At 36.3% G+C, this 14,780-nt stretch overlaps 1 protein-coding gene across 1 annotated transcript in view; it reads right to left on the bottom strand.

Annotated features, from left to right (window-relative positions):
• TEX11 (testis expressed 11) overlaps positions 1–14,780 on the bottom strand; it is a 338,390-nt gene that overhangs the window by 146,091 nt on the left and 177,519 nt on the right. The window contains exons 14-16 of the mRNA XM_065900178.1: positions 10,273–10,424; positions 8,031–8,116; positions 1,724–1,861 (exon numbers count right to left, since the gene is read on the bottom strand). Coding sequence (XP_065756250.1) covers positions 1,724–1,861; positions 8,031–8,116; positions 10,273–10,424 — 376 coding nt within the window. The remainder of the gene's footprint in view (positions 1–1,723; positions 1,862–8,030; positions 8,117–10,272; positions 10,425–14,780) is intronic.

Here is a 14,780-nt window from a genome sequence, read left to right on the forward strand (position 1 = left end):
TAATCAACAAGGCAATCTGGCCTTAAATGACATAATCACAAACTGAGTATACATATTAGGACCTGCCTGGTTTCCTGCTCTCTTCTTCTTCCCCTCCTTACTACTAATACCATTTGAACTCCCAATTATAGGTTCAGTCCTACACTAGGCTCTAGGACCAAACTTGACATTAGTTAGAGGAAATTTAAGAAGCAGTGCTTCAAGTCTTAGAAGACTGTATCATCTATTCACTTTGTATTCTTTTTCCGGTAACTGCATCCCAGTCTGGCTCCCTATGCCTGAGCTCCACTCCTAAAAAGAGCCTCATGTTCCTTTCACTTTAGGTTTGGAGCTCGACCTTGCTCTTTCTAGTCTATCTACACATACCCCCAGTGATGCAAAGATTTGAGTCCTGCATCTGAGTCCAAATCTCTATGATTGAAGACCTGTTCCCTGCTGATATGCTTATGTGATGCCAACTACCTATGTGCCTAACTTATGGAATCTTTCCAACACTTAAATTTCCCCCATTGCCATAATCTGATCTGCCCATTAGGATACCCTGATGCCAGCTGCTTGGCTGAGTCAAAGGCAACTTGTTCATCTCTGTAACTTCAGAAACCATCACAGTATCTCATACTATGTTCTTTCTATCTTGACTAGGTGATTAGATATCCTTCCTTGGCCTGCAGATGTATCCATCGCCCCAGTTGGCATGTCTAGCTCCAGGTCCAGGTCCTTCCCAATCTGCCAGGTTAATATAAATCATAGAGTTACAAAAGCCTTGTGATTACCTTCTTTACAGGTCTTTAAGTAAGCAGTAGTCAACCATCTTTCTGAAACACTTAAATGCTAGGCTGTGTAGAAATACAATGAATTAAGTAACCTTTAAACTTCTCTTTCAGGACCGTGAATTTATAACAAACTAAATGGTAAATATTCTTTTGAAAGAAAATCTGAAGTATTTATTAAGGTAAACAACCCTTCAAAGTAAACAAATCTTCAAGGAAAATGTCTAAAATTACAACCCTTAATCACATATTTCCCCCTAAATTTGTTATTAAAACTTAAAAAGCAACAAAAACCTTCATATTTTACCTGGATCCATACTTGTACTTCTTGTTTTTTCTCTTACCACAAGACAATACGCCCCACCCCATTATGTGCATACTATATGATAACCAAAGGAAGAAATGTCCCAAATGCTTTGGGGAGTATGAATGGCTCTATCCTCAAGCAAGTTTTATCCCTTTTACCTTCTAGAATTTTGTTCTGATAAGAAATCAAATGCTGAACATTTTTTTAGATTGGTTGGAAGGCAAAAGATAACCCAGAAAGTAAAAGAACGAATTTCATCCAAGTGTTTGCTCTCACTGAATGCTTGACCCAAAAAAATGTGTAACTTAAAATTTATTCTGCCTCAAAGGACAATACTGCAGATGGTTAGCAGCAGATAAGTTTGTTCATGAATTGCAATGATACATTACCTTTCAGAACAGGGTGTTAAAAATAAACAGTAAGTAATGGAATTAAGAGTCTCCAAATTTTCTCTCGTTTTGGGAAGTTCCATTCATTAACGTTTATAGTGTGCAAGTCAGGAAAATATCAATTTGACTTTGCTCTGTATGAAGTAACTCTCAGACATCCTAACCTAATAGCCAAGAAGTCACACCACTACAACCATCTCTCTGCCATTGCACATAAAAACATTTGCTGCCTTTGAAAAACAAATAAATCAAAAGACCTTATCAAATTGTTCCAAATGCAGGTAACAAGCAGCCATGTTCCTCTGTAGCCTGGCAAAGTCCAGGTACGTTTGATCACATGCATAAAGTCTCAGAGAACAGCAGTACCAGTGTAGGGCATCAGCATAATCTTCTACCTAAAGTTTAAAAAGAAATAACAAAATCACACAGATATTTCTGTATTTGACCCTAATTGTTCCAAGTCACCTTTAGAAACAAAAAAATGGCACTGTTTACATTTTTAGGCAACCAAAACACAACATCCTCTTCAGTTGAATGCTGAATGCATTTTACTATCAGCCTTGATCAATATAAAGTTATAGATATTCTCTCTTCTTCCCTCACATTAGAGGTTTCACGGAAACCAACAAAATTAAAAGGCAACCTATGAAATCAGAGAAAATATTTGCAGTATTTTGGGGGGGTAATATCCAAAATATATAAGAAAATACTACAACTCAGTAGCTAAAAACAAGAACAAAAACAAAACCCAATTAAAAATGGGCAAAGGATCTGGACAGACTTTTCCAAAGAAGACATACAAATGGCCAACAGGTACATGATAAGGTGCTCAACATCACTTATCATCAGGAAAATGCAAATCAAAACCACAATGAGGTATCACTTCACATCTGCTACAATGGCTAACATCAGAAAGACAAGAGATAACAAATGGTAGTGAGGATGTACAGAAAAGGGAAACCTTGCACACTGCTGGTGGGAATGTAAACTGGTATAGCCACTATGGAAAACAGTTGGAGGTTTCCTAAGAAATTAAAAATAGAACTACCATACAATCCAGTAATCCCACTTCTGTGTGGGATACCCAAAGAAAATGAAATCATTATCTCAAAGAGATAATTGTACTGCCATGTCCACTGCAGCAAGCCAAGGTATGGAAACAACCTAAGTTGTTGTTTACTGATGAATGTGGGTAAAGAAAGTACAGTATATGTATACAATGGAATATTAGCCTTAAAAAAGAACAAAATCCTGCCATTTGTGACAACATGGATGAATTTGGAGGACATTATGCTAAATGATATAAGCCAGAAAGAGAAAGACAAACACTGCATGTTATCATTTATATGTAGAATCTGAAGTAAAGAAAAAAAAGTCAAACTCATAGAAACACAGAGTAGAATGGTGTTTTCCAGGGGTTTGAGGGTGGGGGAAATGGAGAATGGTTGGTAAAAGGGTACAAACTTTCAGTTATAAGATGAAAAAGGTCCGAGGATCTAATATATACATTAGATATATGGTGACTATAGTTAGTAATACTGGATTGTATAACTGAATTTTGCTAAGAGAGCAGAACTTAAATGTTCTCACCAAAAAGAAAAAAGGTAAATATGTGAGGTGATGGACGTGTTAAATAAGTCATTAGACCCCTTTCACAATGTATATGTATATCAAATTAAATCATCACATTGTACACTTTAATCATAATTTTGTCAATTATACTTCAATAAAGCCAAAAAAAATGAAATTTCACATATGGGATGAAGAGTTGGAGAGGGTGGTGAGCCACCCTAGAAAACTCAGAATACGATTTAAAAGTGATTAAAACAACAATGATAAAAATGTTAAAAGAGAACACCCATAATTTACCATTCGAATACAGATATTTTCATTTTTCCACATTCCATTTTAATTTTACCCTTTTGTATTTTTATATAGTTGTAATCACACCTTATATTACAATTTCATTTTCTATTCTTTCCATTTAACTTCATTTTGTAAATATTAATCTATGTTGCTACATAGGATAAGAAAATGTAAGATATTTTAGTAAATTTCCAGGTTTTTCACTATTTTAATTAAATACTATGGCTTTTTTTGTTTGTTTTTTTGTGTGTGTGTGGTTTGTTTTTTTTTTGCAGTACGCAGGCCTCTCACTGTTGTGGCCTCTCCCATTGCAGAGCACAGGCTCCGGACGCGCAGGCTCAGCAGCCATGGCTCGCAGGCCCAGCCACTCCGCGGCATGTGGGATCTTCCTGGACCGGGGTACGAACCTGTGTCCCCTGCATCGGCAGGCGGACTCTCAACCACTGTGCCCCCAGGGAAGCCCTAAATGCTATGTTTTTGTACAAAAATATTTTCTTACTTTTGAGGCACTTTAAAATTTTCAATGGTAAGAAGCTATTACAAAAAATCTAATAGAAATGACCTGGATAACTTTTTTTAAGATAAGAAAATTAAGATTGCTCATGCACACCAAGGTAACGAAGATGAGTCCCCTGTACCCTACCAAGAAACTTCACATTTTTCAATGAAAGACAGGAGTCATTAGTACCTAAAAGGAATAAAACTCACTCCCTACTAGAAACAACTGTGCTGAGGAGGTATAACACTGCCTTTGACTATTTAGAATTAAGATTACATTCTTCTACAGTTTTGGAAGGGGGAGTTAAAAAAATTATCCTGCAAGACTGGAAAATGAGAGAAAAAAAGATTCAATATGAGAAGGGAATTCTGAAATAATTTTTTACTTGCTCAGTAAAGAAACAGAGATCCTCTAAAAGAAAATAAGAACATCATTCTATTTTGCAGCACCTTAATGTATAAAACAAGATGTTTTGATATATGTATACACTGTGAAATGACGACCACAATTAACATATCCATCCTTCTGCAATGTCTAATCTGATGTTAATACTATGCAGTATATTTTTGATCCTAGACATACTTTTCATCTCTGGAAGTTTGATTTGGGTCTTTTATATCTTCCATGTCTCTACCTAACTTTTTGAATATATAGAATACAATTATAAGAGCTATTTTAATGTCCTCTGCTAATATTAACTTCTATGTTAGTTTCAATTGTTGCTTCTTTTCTTCATTATAGGTTGTATTTTCCCGCCTGTTTGTATGCTTGGTAATTTATTTATTTATTTTGCAGTATGCGGGCCTCTCACTGTCGTAGCCTCTCCCATTGCGGAGCACAGGCTCCGGACACACAGGCTCAGTGGCCATGGCTCATGGGCCCAGCCGCTCCACAGCATGTGGGATCTTCCCAGACAGGGGCATGAACCCGTGTCCCCTGCATCGGTAGGTGGACTCTCAACCACTGTGCCACCAGGGAAGCCCGGTAATTTATTATCAGATGCCAGACGTTATAAACTTTACCTTGTCGGGTGCTGGATAGTTCTGCATTCTGGTAAATATCCTTGACCTCTACTCTGGCAAGCACTTAAATTCCTTGGGACCAATTTGATCCTTTCAGGTCATACTTTTATGATTTTTCAGGTTGGTCTGGAACAGTGCTCAGTTTAGGACTAATTACTCCCCACTACCAAAACAAGACCTTTCTGAATTCTCTACCCAATGCCCCATAAATTAGAAGTTTTCCAGTCTGGCTGGTATGAACAGGTTCTATTCCCAGACCTGTGTGAGTGCCAGGCACTGTTCTAATACTTTTAGATGGTGACTCATCTGGCTTTAGGTATTTTCATCCCATATTATCTTGATCAGCACTCCACTAAACACATGAGAAGGATTCTCTGATTGTGGAGTTCTCCTTCTTGCTCTGTTCTCCTCTCTGATACTCTGTCCTATGAATTCTAGCTACCTCAGTCTTCCCAGACTCTCAGCTCCAACTCTTCAAATTAGGAAGCCTGCTAGGATCCACTTCAGTTTCTTTCCTTTTTTTTTTTTTTTAACATCTTTGAGTATAGTTGCTTTACAATGGTTAGTTTCTGCTGTATAACAAAGTGAATCAGCTATATGTATACATATATCCCCATATCCCCTCCCTCTTGCGCCTCCCTCCAACCCTCCCTATCCCACCCCTCTAGGTCATCTCACAAAGCACCCAGCTGACCTCCCTGTGCTATGTGGTTGCTTCCCACTAGCTATCTATTTTACATTTGGTCATGTATATATGTCCATGCCACTCTCTCGCTTCGTCCCAGCTTACCCTTCCCCCTTCCCATGTCCTCAAGTCCATTCTCTACATCTGTGTCTTTATTCCTCTCCTGCCCCTAGGTTCATCAGAACCTTTTTTTTTTTAAGATTCCATATATATGTGTTAGCATATGGTATTTGTTTTTCTCTTTGACTTACGTCACTCTGTATGACAGACTCCAGGTCCATCCACCTCACTACAAATAACTCAACTTTCTTTTTATGGCTGAGTAATATTACATTGTATATATGAGCCATATCTTCTTTATCCATGCATCTGTCAATGGACACTTAGGTTGTTTCCATGTCCTGGCTATTGTAAATAGACCTGCAACGAACATTGTGGTACATGACTCTTTTTGAATTATGGTTTTCTCAGCGTATATGCCCTCGAGTGGGATTGCTGGGTCAAATGGTAGTTCTATTTTTAGTTTAAGCAACATCCATACGGTTCTCCATAGTGGCTGTATCAATTTACATTCCCACCAACAGTGCCAAGAGGGTTCCCTTTTCTCCACACCCTCTCCAACATTTATTGTTTGTAGATTTTTTGATGATGGCCATTCTGACTGGTGTGAGGTGATACCTCATTGTAGCTTCCATTGGCATTTCTCTAATGATTAGTGATGTTGAGCATCCTTTCATGTATTTGTTGGCAATCTGTACATCTTCTTTGGAGAAATGTCTGTTTAGGTCTTCTGCCCCTTTTTGGATTGGGCTGTTTGTGTTTTTGATATTGAGGTGCATGAGCTGCTTGTATATTTTGGAGATTAATCCTTTGTCAGTTGCTTCATTTGCAAATATTTCCTCCCATTCTAAGGGTTGTCTTTTCATCTTGTTTATGCTTTCCTTTGCTATGCAAAAGCTTCTAAGTTTCATTAGGTCCTATTTGTTTATTTTTATTTTTATTTCCATTTCTCTAGGAGGTGGGTCAAAAATGATCTTACTGTGATTTATGTCATAGTCCACTTCAGTTTCTATTCCTATGCTACAGCCTGGAAACTCAAGGTAGTAAGCTGAACAACTGCAGTACTCACCTTGTTTATTTCCTATCTACCAGATATCACTCTCCATTGCCTAATGTCCAGTGTCTTGGAAACCATTTTTTCATGTATTTTGTCTTGTTTTTTTGGAGGTAGGGAGAGGGAGCAATGTGTTATTCAGGCAAGGACATCAACCAGGTCTCTTACATTTTGGTTGGAAGTGGAAATCCACTAAAACAGTACGTCCTTTCTTACGTACACAGACAAATGCATATGGATTAGAAGGCAATATATAAAATTTTATGAGTGATTAGATTAAGAATAACTATTCTTTTTAAAAAACTTATCTGTGGTTTCAAATTTTCTACAGTAAACCTGGACTGTTTTATATAAAGAAAAAAATATTACTACATTTTTTTGTATTTTTATTACACCACAATGTTTTTACAAGATTTTTTTTAAGAGCAGTTTTGGGATCACAGCAAAAGTGAGAGGAATGTACAGATATATGCTAGATACCTCCTGACCCAACACATGTACAGCCTCCCCCATCAGCAACATCCTCTACCAAAATGGTGTATTTGTTACAACTGATGAACTTCCATTAGGGTTCACTCTTGGTGTTGTACATTCTATGGATTTAGACAAATGGATAATGACATGCGTCCATCATTATAGTATCATTCAAAGTATTTTCACTGCCCTAAAAATCCTCTGTGCTCCATACCTCAATTTTTAAAGGAAATAAAACCCTCTGACTTTCTTGCTCCTCATGTTAAAATAAATTATACTTTCCTATATCTTAATATCAGTGATGTCATTTCCCTACACTGTAAACTCCCAATGGGGATGAATCACATCTTAGTATCTTTATTTTTAGTTTATTTTAAAAAAAATAAATGTCACTTTATTTATTTTTGGCTGCGGTGAGTCTTTGTTGCTGCATGTGGGCTTTCTCTAGTTGCGGCTAGTGGGGGCTATTCTTCATTGTGGTGTGCGGGCTTCTCATTGTGGTGGCTTCTCTTGTTGCAGAGCACGGGCTCTAGGCACATGGGCTCAGCAGTTGTGGCTTGTGGGCTCTAGAGTGCAGGCTCAGTAGTTGAGGAGCATGGGCTTAGTTGCTTCCGCGGCACGTGGGATCTTCCTGGACCAGGGATCAAACCCATGTCCCCTCCATTGGCAGGCGGATTCTTAACCACTGCGCCATCAGGGAAGTCCACATCTTAGTATTTTTAAATAAATTCTTGTCCAATGCACATTAAAATTCTACATTATAAATATTTAATAAATAGACAGTACCTAAGCAGAAAGAGATTATTAAAGTACTTGATGCTCTATGATTTTTATAGTGAATACATTGTTTTATTTGTTGGGGTGAAGAAAGAATATAAAGAATGAAAATAGATTATTCCCAAACCTGAAAACTTTGGGCAGCTTTTTTCCATAGAATGTTGTGTAAACAGCCTACTAATTCTGTTGTCAGTTGTCTTCCTGTTTGGTGACCTGAAAAAAAAAAAAACCAAGTTCTAAAAACAAGAATCAAGATCGATTACATTAAATAAAGAGCACTAACTGTGCTCTTCAGAACCTATAATCTTTAAGTAATGGCAAACACAATCACATTCAGACAGGTTTTCATCATCAATTTTAGATTTACTAGCAAAATTGATTATGCAATACAATCAGAGTTTGCTAGAATCACTGTAATTCGCCCATCGTAATAGTTTTCCAGCCTAGTCTCTTTTTAACGTATTTTCTAAGTTCCAAATTTGATCATCATCTGGTGCCTTAATGTTATTATCAATGAACAGACAGCAATGCTAGAAATCATTAATAAGAAGTGTTTATACTATTACGTACTAACTAGATCAGATCAAGTTCCCAAGAAAGGCCTATTATACCTTAAAGCCTTTGTAAAATACTTTAAGACCACGTTTACACATAAACTCTATTACTTTAAATTGTAACTCATGTCTGATTGTTTCTGGTCTAGACATTTACATTATCACACACTAAGGTAAAGTTTAAGCTATAATAGAATTCTATATCCCTTTCACTCCCACCCCTTTGGCACTATCGATTTCCATGGAAGTCTTGATTAGAAAACTGAGAGTCTCTGACCCCTCAGCAGACATAGTCTGTTCCATGACTTAGTTAAAAATACTCACATGAGAGTAAAAAGCCACATAAAGCTTGTGTGTTAAAATATTATCATACTTTGAAAGTGTAAGTGTATAATTAGATATAACAACATAACTTAGGTTAACTTTAATCTTAGAAAATTAGTTATTCTGGATAGCAAAGTTTTCTAGTTACCTAGCAGTTTACTGTCATTAAACATAAAATAATTTTTTATTTTAAAAAGTCTAAATCATTTAAAGTTCTTAATTTTTCTAAAAATTATATTTTATGAATTATGTTTTTCTAAACATACATTCTAGTTTTCTGAGGCACAATTTAACTTTTGCTTGACTATTCAAGGTCAACGCTAACAACTATTGTATTTTACTGTACTGATAGTATATCATAATGATGCCTTCAGTAATTATTATGTAGTACAGATTATTATACTTTTTAAAATACTTGAAATTGTTTTATACAATTTATAAGGTTTTTCCCTCCCTTGTGATTGGGTTATCTGTATATTTCCCTGTAGGTCCTTTCTCCCTTTATAATATGCTACCATTAAAATGCTGAGGGTTGGAAAACCAGATAACCAAGCTTAACAACACTGGGTCTAAAAATAACTGGATTCTTAGTGAGGATATGGAGGAAGGGTGTCATCAGTAAAATACAGTTCATAGAATCTAGAGTTCAAAAGACTCTTAGAGATTATCTAGTCAAAAGATTTCCTTTAAAAAAATCAATGACTTTGTTTTTATAAAAACATGATACATACTTATAAAAATTCAAGCAATCTGGTCAAAAACAAAGAAAGCAATAAATCACCTAAACTGCCACCACTCAGAATAAATTCCAGTGTTAACATTAGTGACTATCATTCCAGTTATATCTCTATATATGTATAGAGTAGGAAAGACAGATCAGGGCAAGAATTTTCTAATAAAGGGATCATACTCTCTGTGTTCTTCAGGGTATAGGGTTCTACAGAGAGATGGGGGATTAATGGAATGCTGAGATCTGGCTCTACATCTCTGCTTTAACCACAGCAACTCTAGTCTATTTTATTGGGGGCAGGGTTCATATACAAATGCATCACAAAAGGGTGCTGCTGCTGCTGCTAAAAAGAAGTTAAAAAGTAGGAATGTAGTTCACAACCTTCATTTTATAGTTGGAAAAAGATCCAGAGATATTACTGACTTGCCTGAAGGTACACCGCTAATTTGAGATCAAACTGAAACATGAAATTAGGCTTATAATCTCACAATTTTCCATTACACATGAGGTTTAAGCTCAGAGGTTTGTCTGTTTTTGTTGATGTTTTGTTATCTTTGTTTAGCTTTCATTCTAGCTTGCCAAATATGTGGAATCTGGATAGGTGAGTTGTTATCGTCAAAGGGTATTAAGGAGAAAAAAAAAGGAAGTGAGAGAAAGGAAAAAATCTGTTGACCTGAGGATTTTGCTACTGTTCTGACCTCCATCTTAGAACTACATGCATATTAACACCTTTCTAAAACACCTGCAGAAATCCTACTGACCTATAATGATTTCTTCAATCTTCTCCGTGGCAAGCAATTCTTCCTTCCTTTGTAAAAGCACTTCAACATGGAACAGTAGAGCTTTACCAATATTTTCTGATGACTTAAAATGTTCACAGATAATCTTCAGGAAATAAGACCCAAGAGATTCTCTGTTCAATGAGACACAATTTTAAGTGGTGTGAATAAAATAACATTTTTAATTAACAAGGTGAAAGTTTGTTTGAGTATGAGCAAAACAGACAAGATAAAACTATATCTGAGCTTAGTTAATAGCATTAAATGTCTAAATAAGCCTATTGGTTAACAATAAATAATTTAATTCAATTTGTTTAATTTATCAAGCCACGAACATTTTCTTTTTATGAACACATAGAGTCAGATAATCATTTCTCTACTAATATCTAATTGGTTCTTTTTTCTCCAAAACTTATGTCAGTTTATAAATATTGGAACATGAGATCCATAAAGTGAAGATACATAAACTGACATTACAAATTTATCAGTCCCTGTTCATGAGAACTTTTATACTTTCTTAGCAACTTTCAAATACACCATACAGCACTGTTTACTATAGTCATCATATACATTATATCCCCAGTATTTATTTATCTTATAACTGGAAGTTTCTACCTTTTGACCACCATCTCAAGTCATTATGCTGTATAGCTTAAACTTATACAGTGCTGAATGTCAATTATATCTCAATAAAACTGAAAGAAGAAAAAGAAATTTACCAATTCCCTCTGCCAACAATTCCTTTAAAACTGTATTTATGCTTATTACACAAATAATATACCAGTAGATAATGATTATTTTAAATGCAAACAGCTCATGGATTGGAAGACTTAATATTGTTAAGATGGCAATACTCCCAAAGTGATCTACAGATGTAATGCAATCCCTATGAAAATCCCACTGACATTTTTTGCAGAAATGAAAAACTCCATCCTAAAAATAAAACAGAATATCAAGGTACCCAGAAGAGCCAAAACAATCCTGAAACAGAAGAACAAAGCTGGAGGACTCATACTTCATGACATCAAAATTTACTACAAAGATACAGTAATCAAAACAATGTGGTACTGGCATAAAGACACAAATACACCAATGGAATAGAAGAGAGTCTAGAAATAAATTCTCACATATATGGTCAAATGATTTTCGACAAAGGTGCCAAAAGCATTCCATGGAGGAAAAAAAACCGTCTTGTCAATAAACGGTACAGGGACAACTGGATATCCATAAGCAAAAGAATGAAATTGGACTTTTACCTTACACCACATACAAAAATGAACTCCAAACGGATCAAAGACCTAAATGGAAGAGCTAAAATATAAAACTTTTAGAAGAAAATATAAGGGAAAAATCTTTACAACACTGGATTTGGCAATGATTTCTTTGATATGACACCAAAAGCACAAGTAACAAAAGTAAAAATAAACTGGACTACATCAAAATTTTAAAATTTTGTGTATCAAAGAACACAATCAACAGAGTTGAAAAGGCAACCTATGAAATGGGAGAAAATATTTGCAAATCATACGTCTGATACAGAGTTAATATCCAGATATATAAGGAACCCCTAAAACTCAACAATGAAAAATCAACTGACTTAAAAATGGGCAAAGGGCTTGAATAGACATTTTTCCAAAGAATATTATACAACTGGCAAAAATCACATGAAATACTTGACATCACTAATCATTAGGGAAATGCAAATCAAAGCCACAATGAGATACACCTCACACCCATTAGGATGGCTACTGTCACAAAAACAAAAAATAACAAGTGTTGGCAAGAATGTGGGAATACTGGAAACCTGTGCACTGTTGCTGGGAATGTAAAATGGTGCAACTACTATGGAAAACAGTATGGTGATTCCTTTAAAAAATTAAAAACAGAATTTCCATATGATCTACTAATTCTACTTCTGGGTATAAACCCAAAATAACTGAACGCAGGGTCTCAAAGAAATATTTTTACACCCACTTGCATAGCAGTATTATTCACGATAGCCAAAAGGTGCAAGTAATACAAGTCTCCATCGATGGATGAATGGATTTTAAACAATGCAGTATATACACACAGTGGAATGTTATTCAGCCTTTCAAAAGGAGGAAATTCTGACACATGCTACAACACTGATGAACCTTGAGGACACTATGCTAAATGAAATAGTAACAAAAGGAAAAACAGTGTATGATCTCACTAATATGAGGTACTTACAGTAGTCAAATTAATAGAGATGGCAAGTAGAACGGTGTATGCCAGGGACTGGGAAAGGGGAGAATAGGGACTTGCTGCTTAATGGGTGCAAATTTTTAATGTGCAAGACGAAAAGAGCTCTGGAGTTTGGTTAACATACTTAACACTATGAATGTTAATTGTAACAAACTTAACAATGTGAATGTACTTAACACTGATGAACTGTACACTTAAAAATAGTTAGGGCTTCCCTGGTGGCGCAGTGGTTGAGAGTCCGCCTGCCGATGCAGGGGACGCAGGTTCGTGCCCCGGTCCGGGAAGATCCCACATGCCGCGGAGCGGCTGGACCTGTGAGCCATGGCCGCTGGGCCTGCGTGTCCGGAGCCTGTGCTCCGCAACGGGAGAGGCCACAACAGTGAGAGGCCCGTGTACCACAAAAAAAAAAAAAAAAAAAAATAGTTAACATGGTATGTTTTATGCTTTGTGTATTTTACCACAATTTAAACCTTCAAAAAAATTTTAATTAAAAAATGAAAATATCATAAATCGGTGTTGAGCTTTTCTGCATCTACTGAAATGATCATATGGTTTTTATTCTTCAATTTGTTAATGTGGTGTATCACATTGATTGATTTGCATATACTGACGAATCCTTGCATCCCTATCCCACTTGATCAAGGTGTATGATCCTTTTAATGTGTTGTTGGATTCAGTGTGCTAGTATTTTGTTGAGGACTTTAGCATCTCTATTCATCAGTGATACTGGCCTGTAATTTCCTTTTTTGGGGATATCTTTGTCTCATTTTGGTATCAGGGTGATGGTGGCCTCATAAAATGAGCTTGGGAGTGTTCCTTCCTCTGCAAATTTTTGCAAGAGTTTCAGAAGAGTAGGTGTTAACTCTTCTATAAATGTCTCATAGAATTCGCCTGTGAAGCCATCTGGTCTTGGACTTTTGTTTGTTTTAAGACTTTTAATCACAGCTTCAATTTCAGTACTTGTGACTGGTCTATTCATATTTTCTATTTCTTCCTGGCTCAGACCTGGACGGTTGTATCTTTCTAAGAATTTGTCCATTTCTTCTGGTTGTCCATTTTATTGGCATATAGTTGCTTGTAGTAATCTCTCATGATCCTTTGTATTTCTGTGGTATCTGTTATAACATTTCCTTTTTCATTTCTAATTTTATTGATTTAATTCCTCTCCCTCTTTTTCTTGATGAGTCCAGCTAAAGGTTTATAAATTTTGTTCATCTTCTCAAAGAACCAGCTTTCAGTTTCATTAATCTTTGCTGTTATTGTCTTCATCTCTATTTCATTTATTTCTGCTGTGATCTTTATGATTTCTTTCCTTCTACTAACTTTGGGTTTTGTTTGTCTTCTTTCTCTGGTTGCTATAGGTGTGAAGATAGGTGGTTTATTTTAGATTTTTCTTGTTTCTTGAAGTAAGATTGTATTGCTATAAACGTCTCTCTTAGAACTGCTTTTGCAGTGTCCTATAGGTTTTGGATTGCTGTGTTTTCATTGTTGTTTGTCTCTAGCTATTCTTTGATATCCTCTTTGATTTGTTTCTTCAGTGATCCATTGAATACGTAGTAACATATTGTTAGCCTCCATGGGTTTGTGGTTTTTCACAGGTGTTTTTCCTGTAACTGATTTCTAATCTCATAGTGTTGTCCAGAAAGTGGGCTTACAGGGAACCCACCTCAACATCATAAAGGACATATATGACAAACGTACAGCTAACATAATACTCAATGGTAAAAAGCTGAAAGCATTTCCTCTAAGATCAGTAATACGGAGGTCCACTCTCGCCACTTCTATTCAAGATAGTTTTGGAAGTCCTAGCCATGGCTATCAGAGAAGAAGAAGAAATAAAAGGAATCTAAATTGGAAAAGAAGTAAAACTGTCACTGTTTGCAGATGACGTGATACTATACACAGAAAAATCCTAAAGATGCTACTAGAAAACTACTAGAGTTCATTAATGAATTTGGTAAAGTTTCACAATAGAAAACTCATACAGGGCTTCCCTGGTGGCGCAGTGGTTGAGAGTCCACCTGCCGACGCAGGGGACACTGGTTCGTGCCCCGGTCCGGGAAGATCCCACATGCCGCGGAGTGGCTGGGCCCGTGAGCCATGGCCGCTGAGCCTGCGCGTCCGGAGCCTGTGCTCTGCAACGGGAGAGGCCACAACAGTGAGAGGCCTGCGTACCGCAAAAAAAAAAAAAAAAAAAAAAAAAAAAAAAAAAACCCAAAAAAAAACCTCATACACAGAAATCTCTTGCATTCCTATATGCTAAC

The sequence above is a fragment of the Phocoena phocoena genome, chromosome X (assembly GCF_963924675.1).
Source record: "Phocoena phocoena chromosome X, mPhoPho1.1, whole genome shotgun sequence".
Taxonomy (NCBI): Eukaryota; Metazoa; Chordata; class Mammalia; order Artiodactyla; family Phocoenidae; genus Phocoena; species Phocoena phocoena.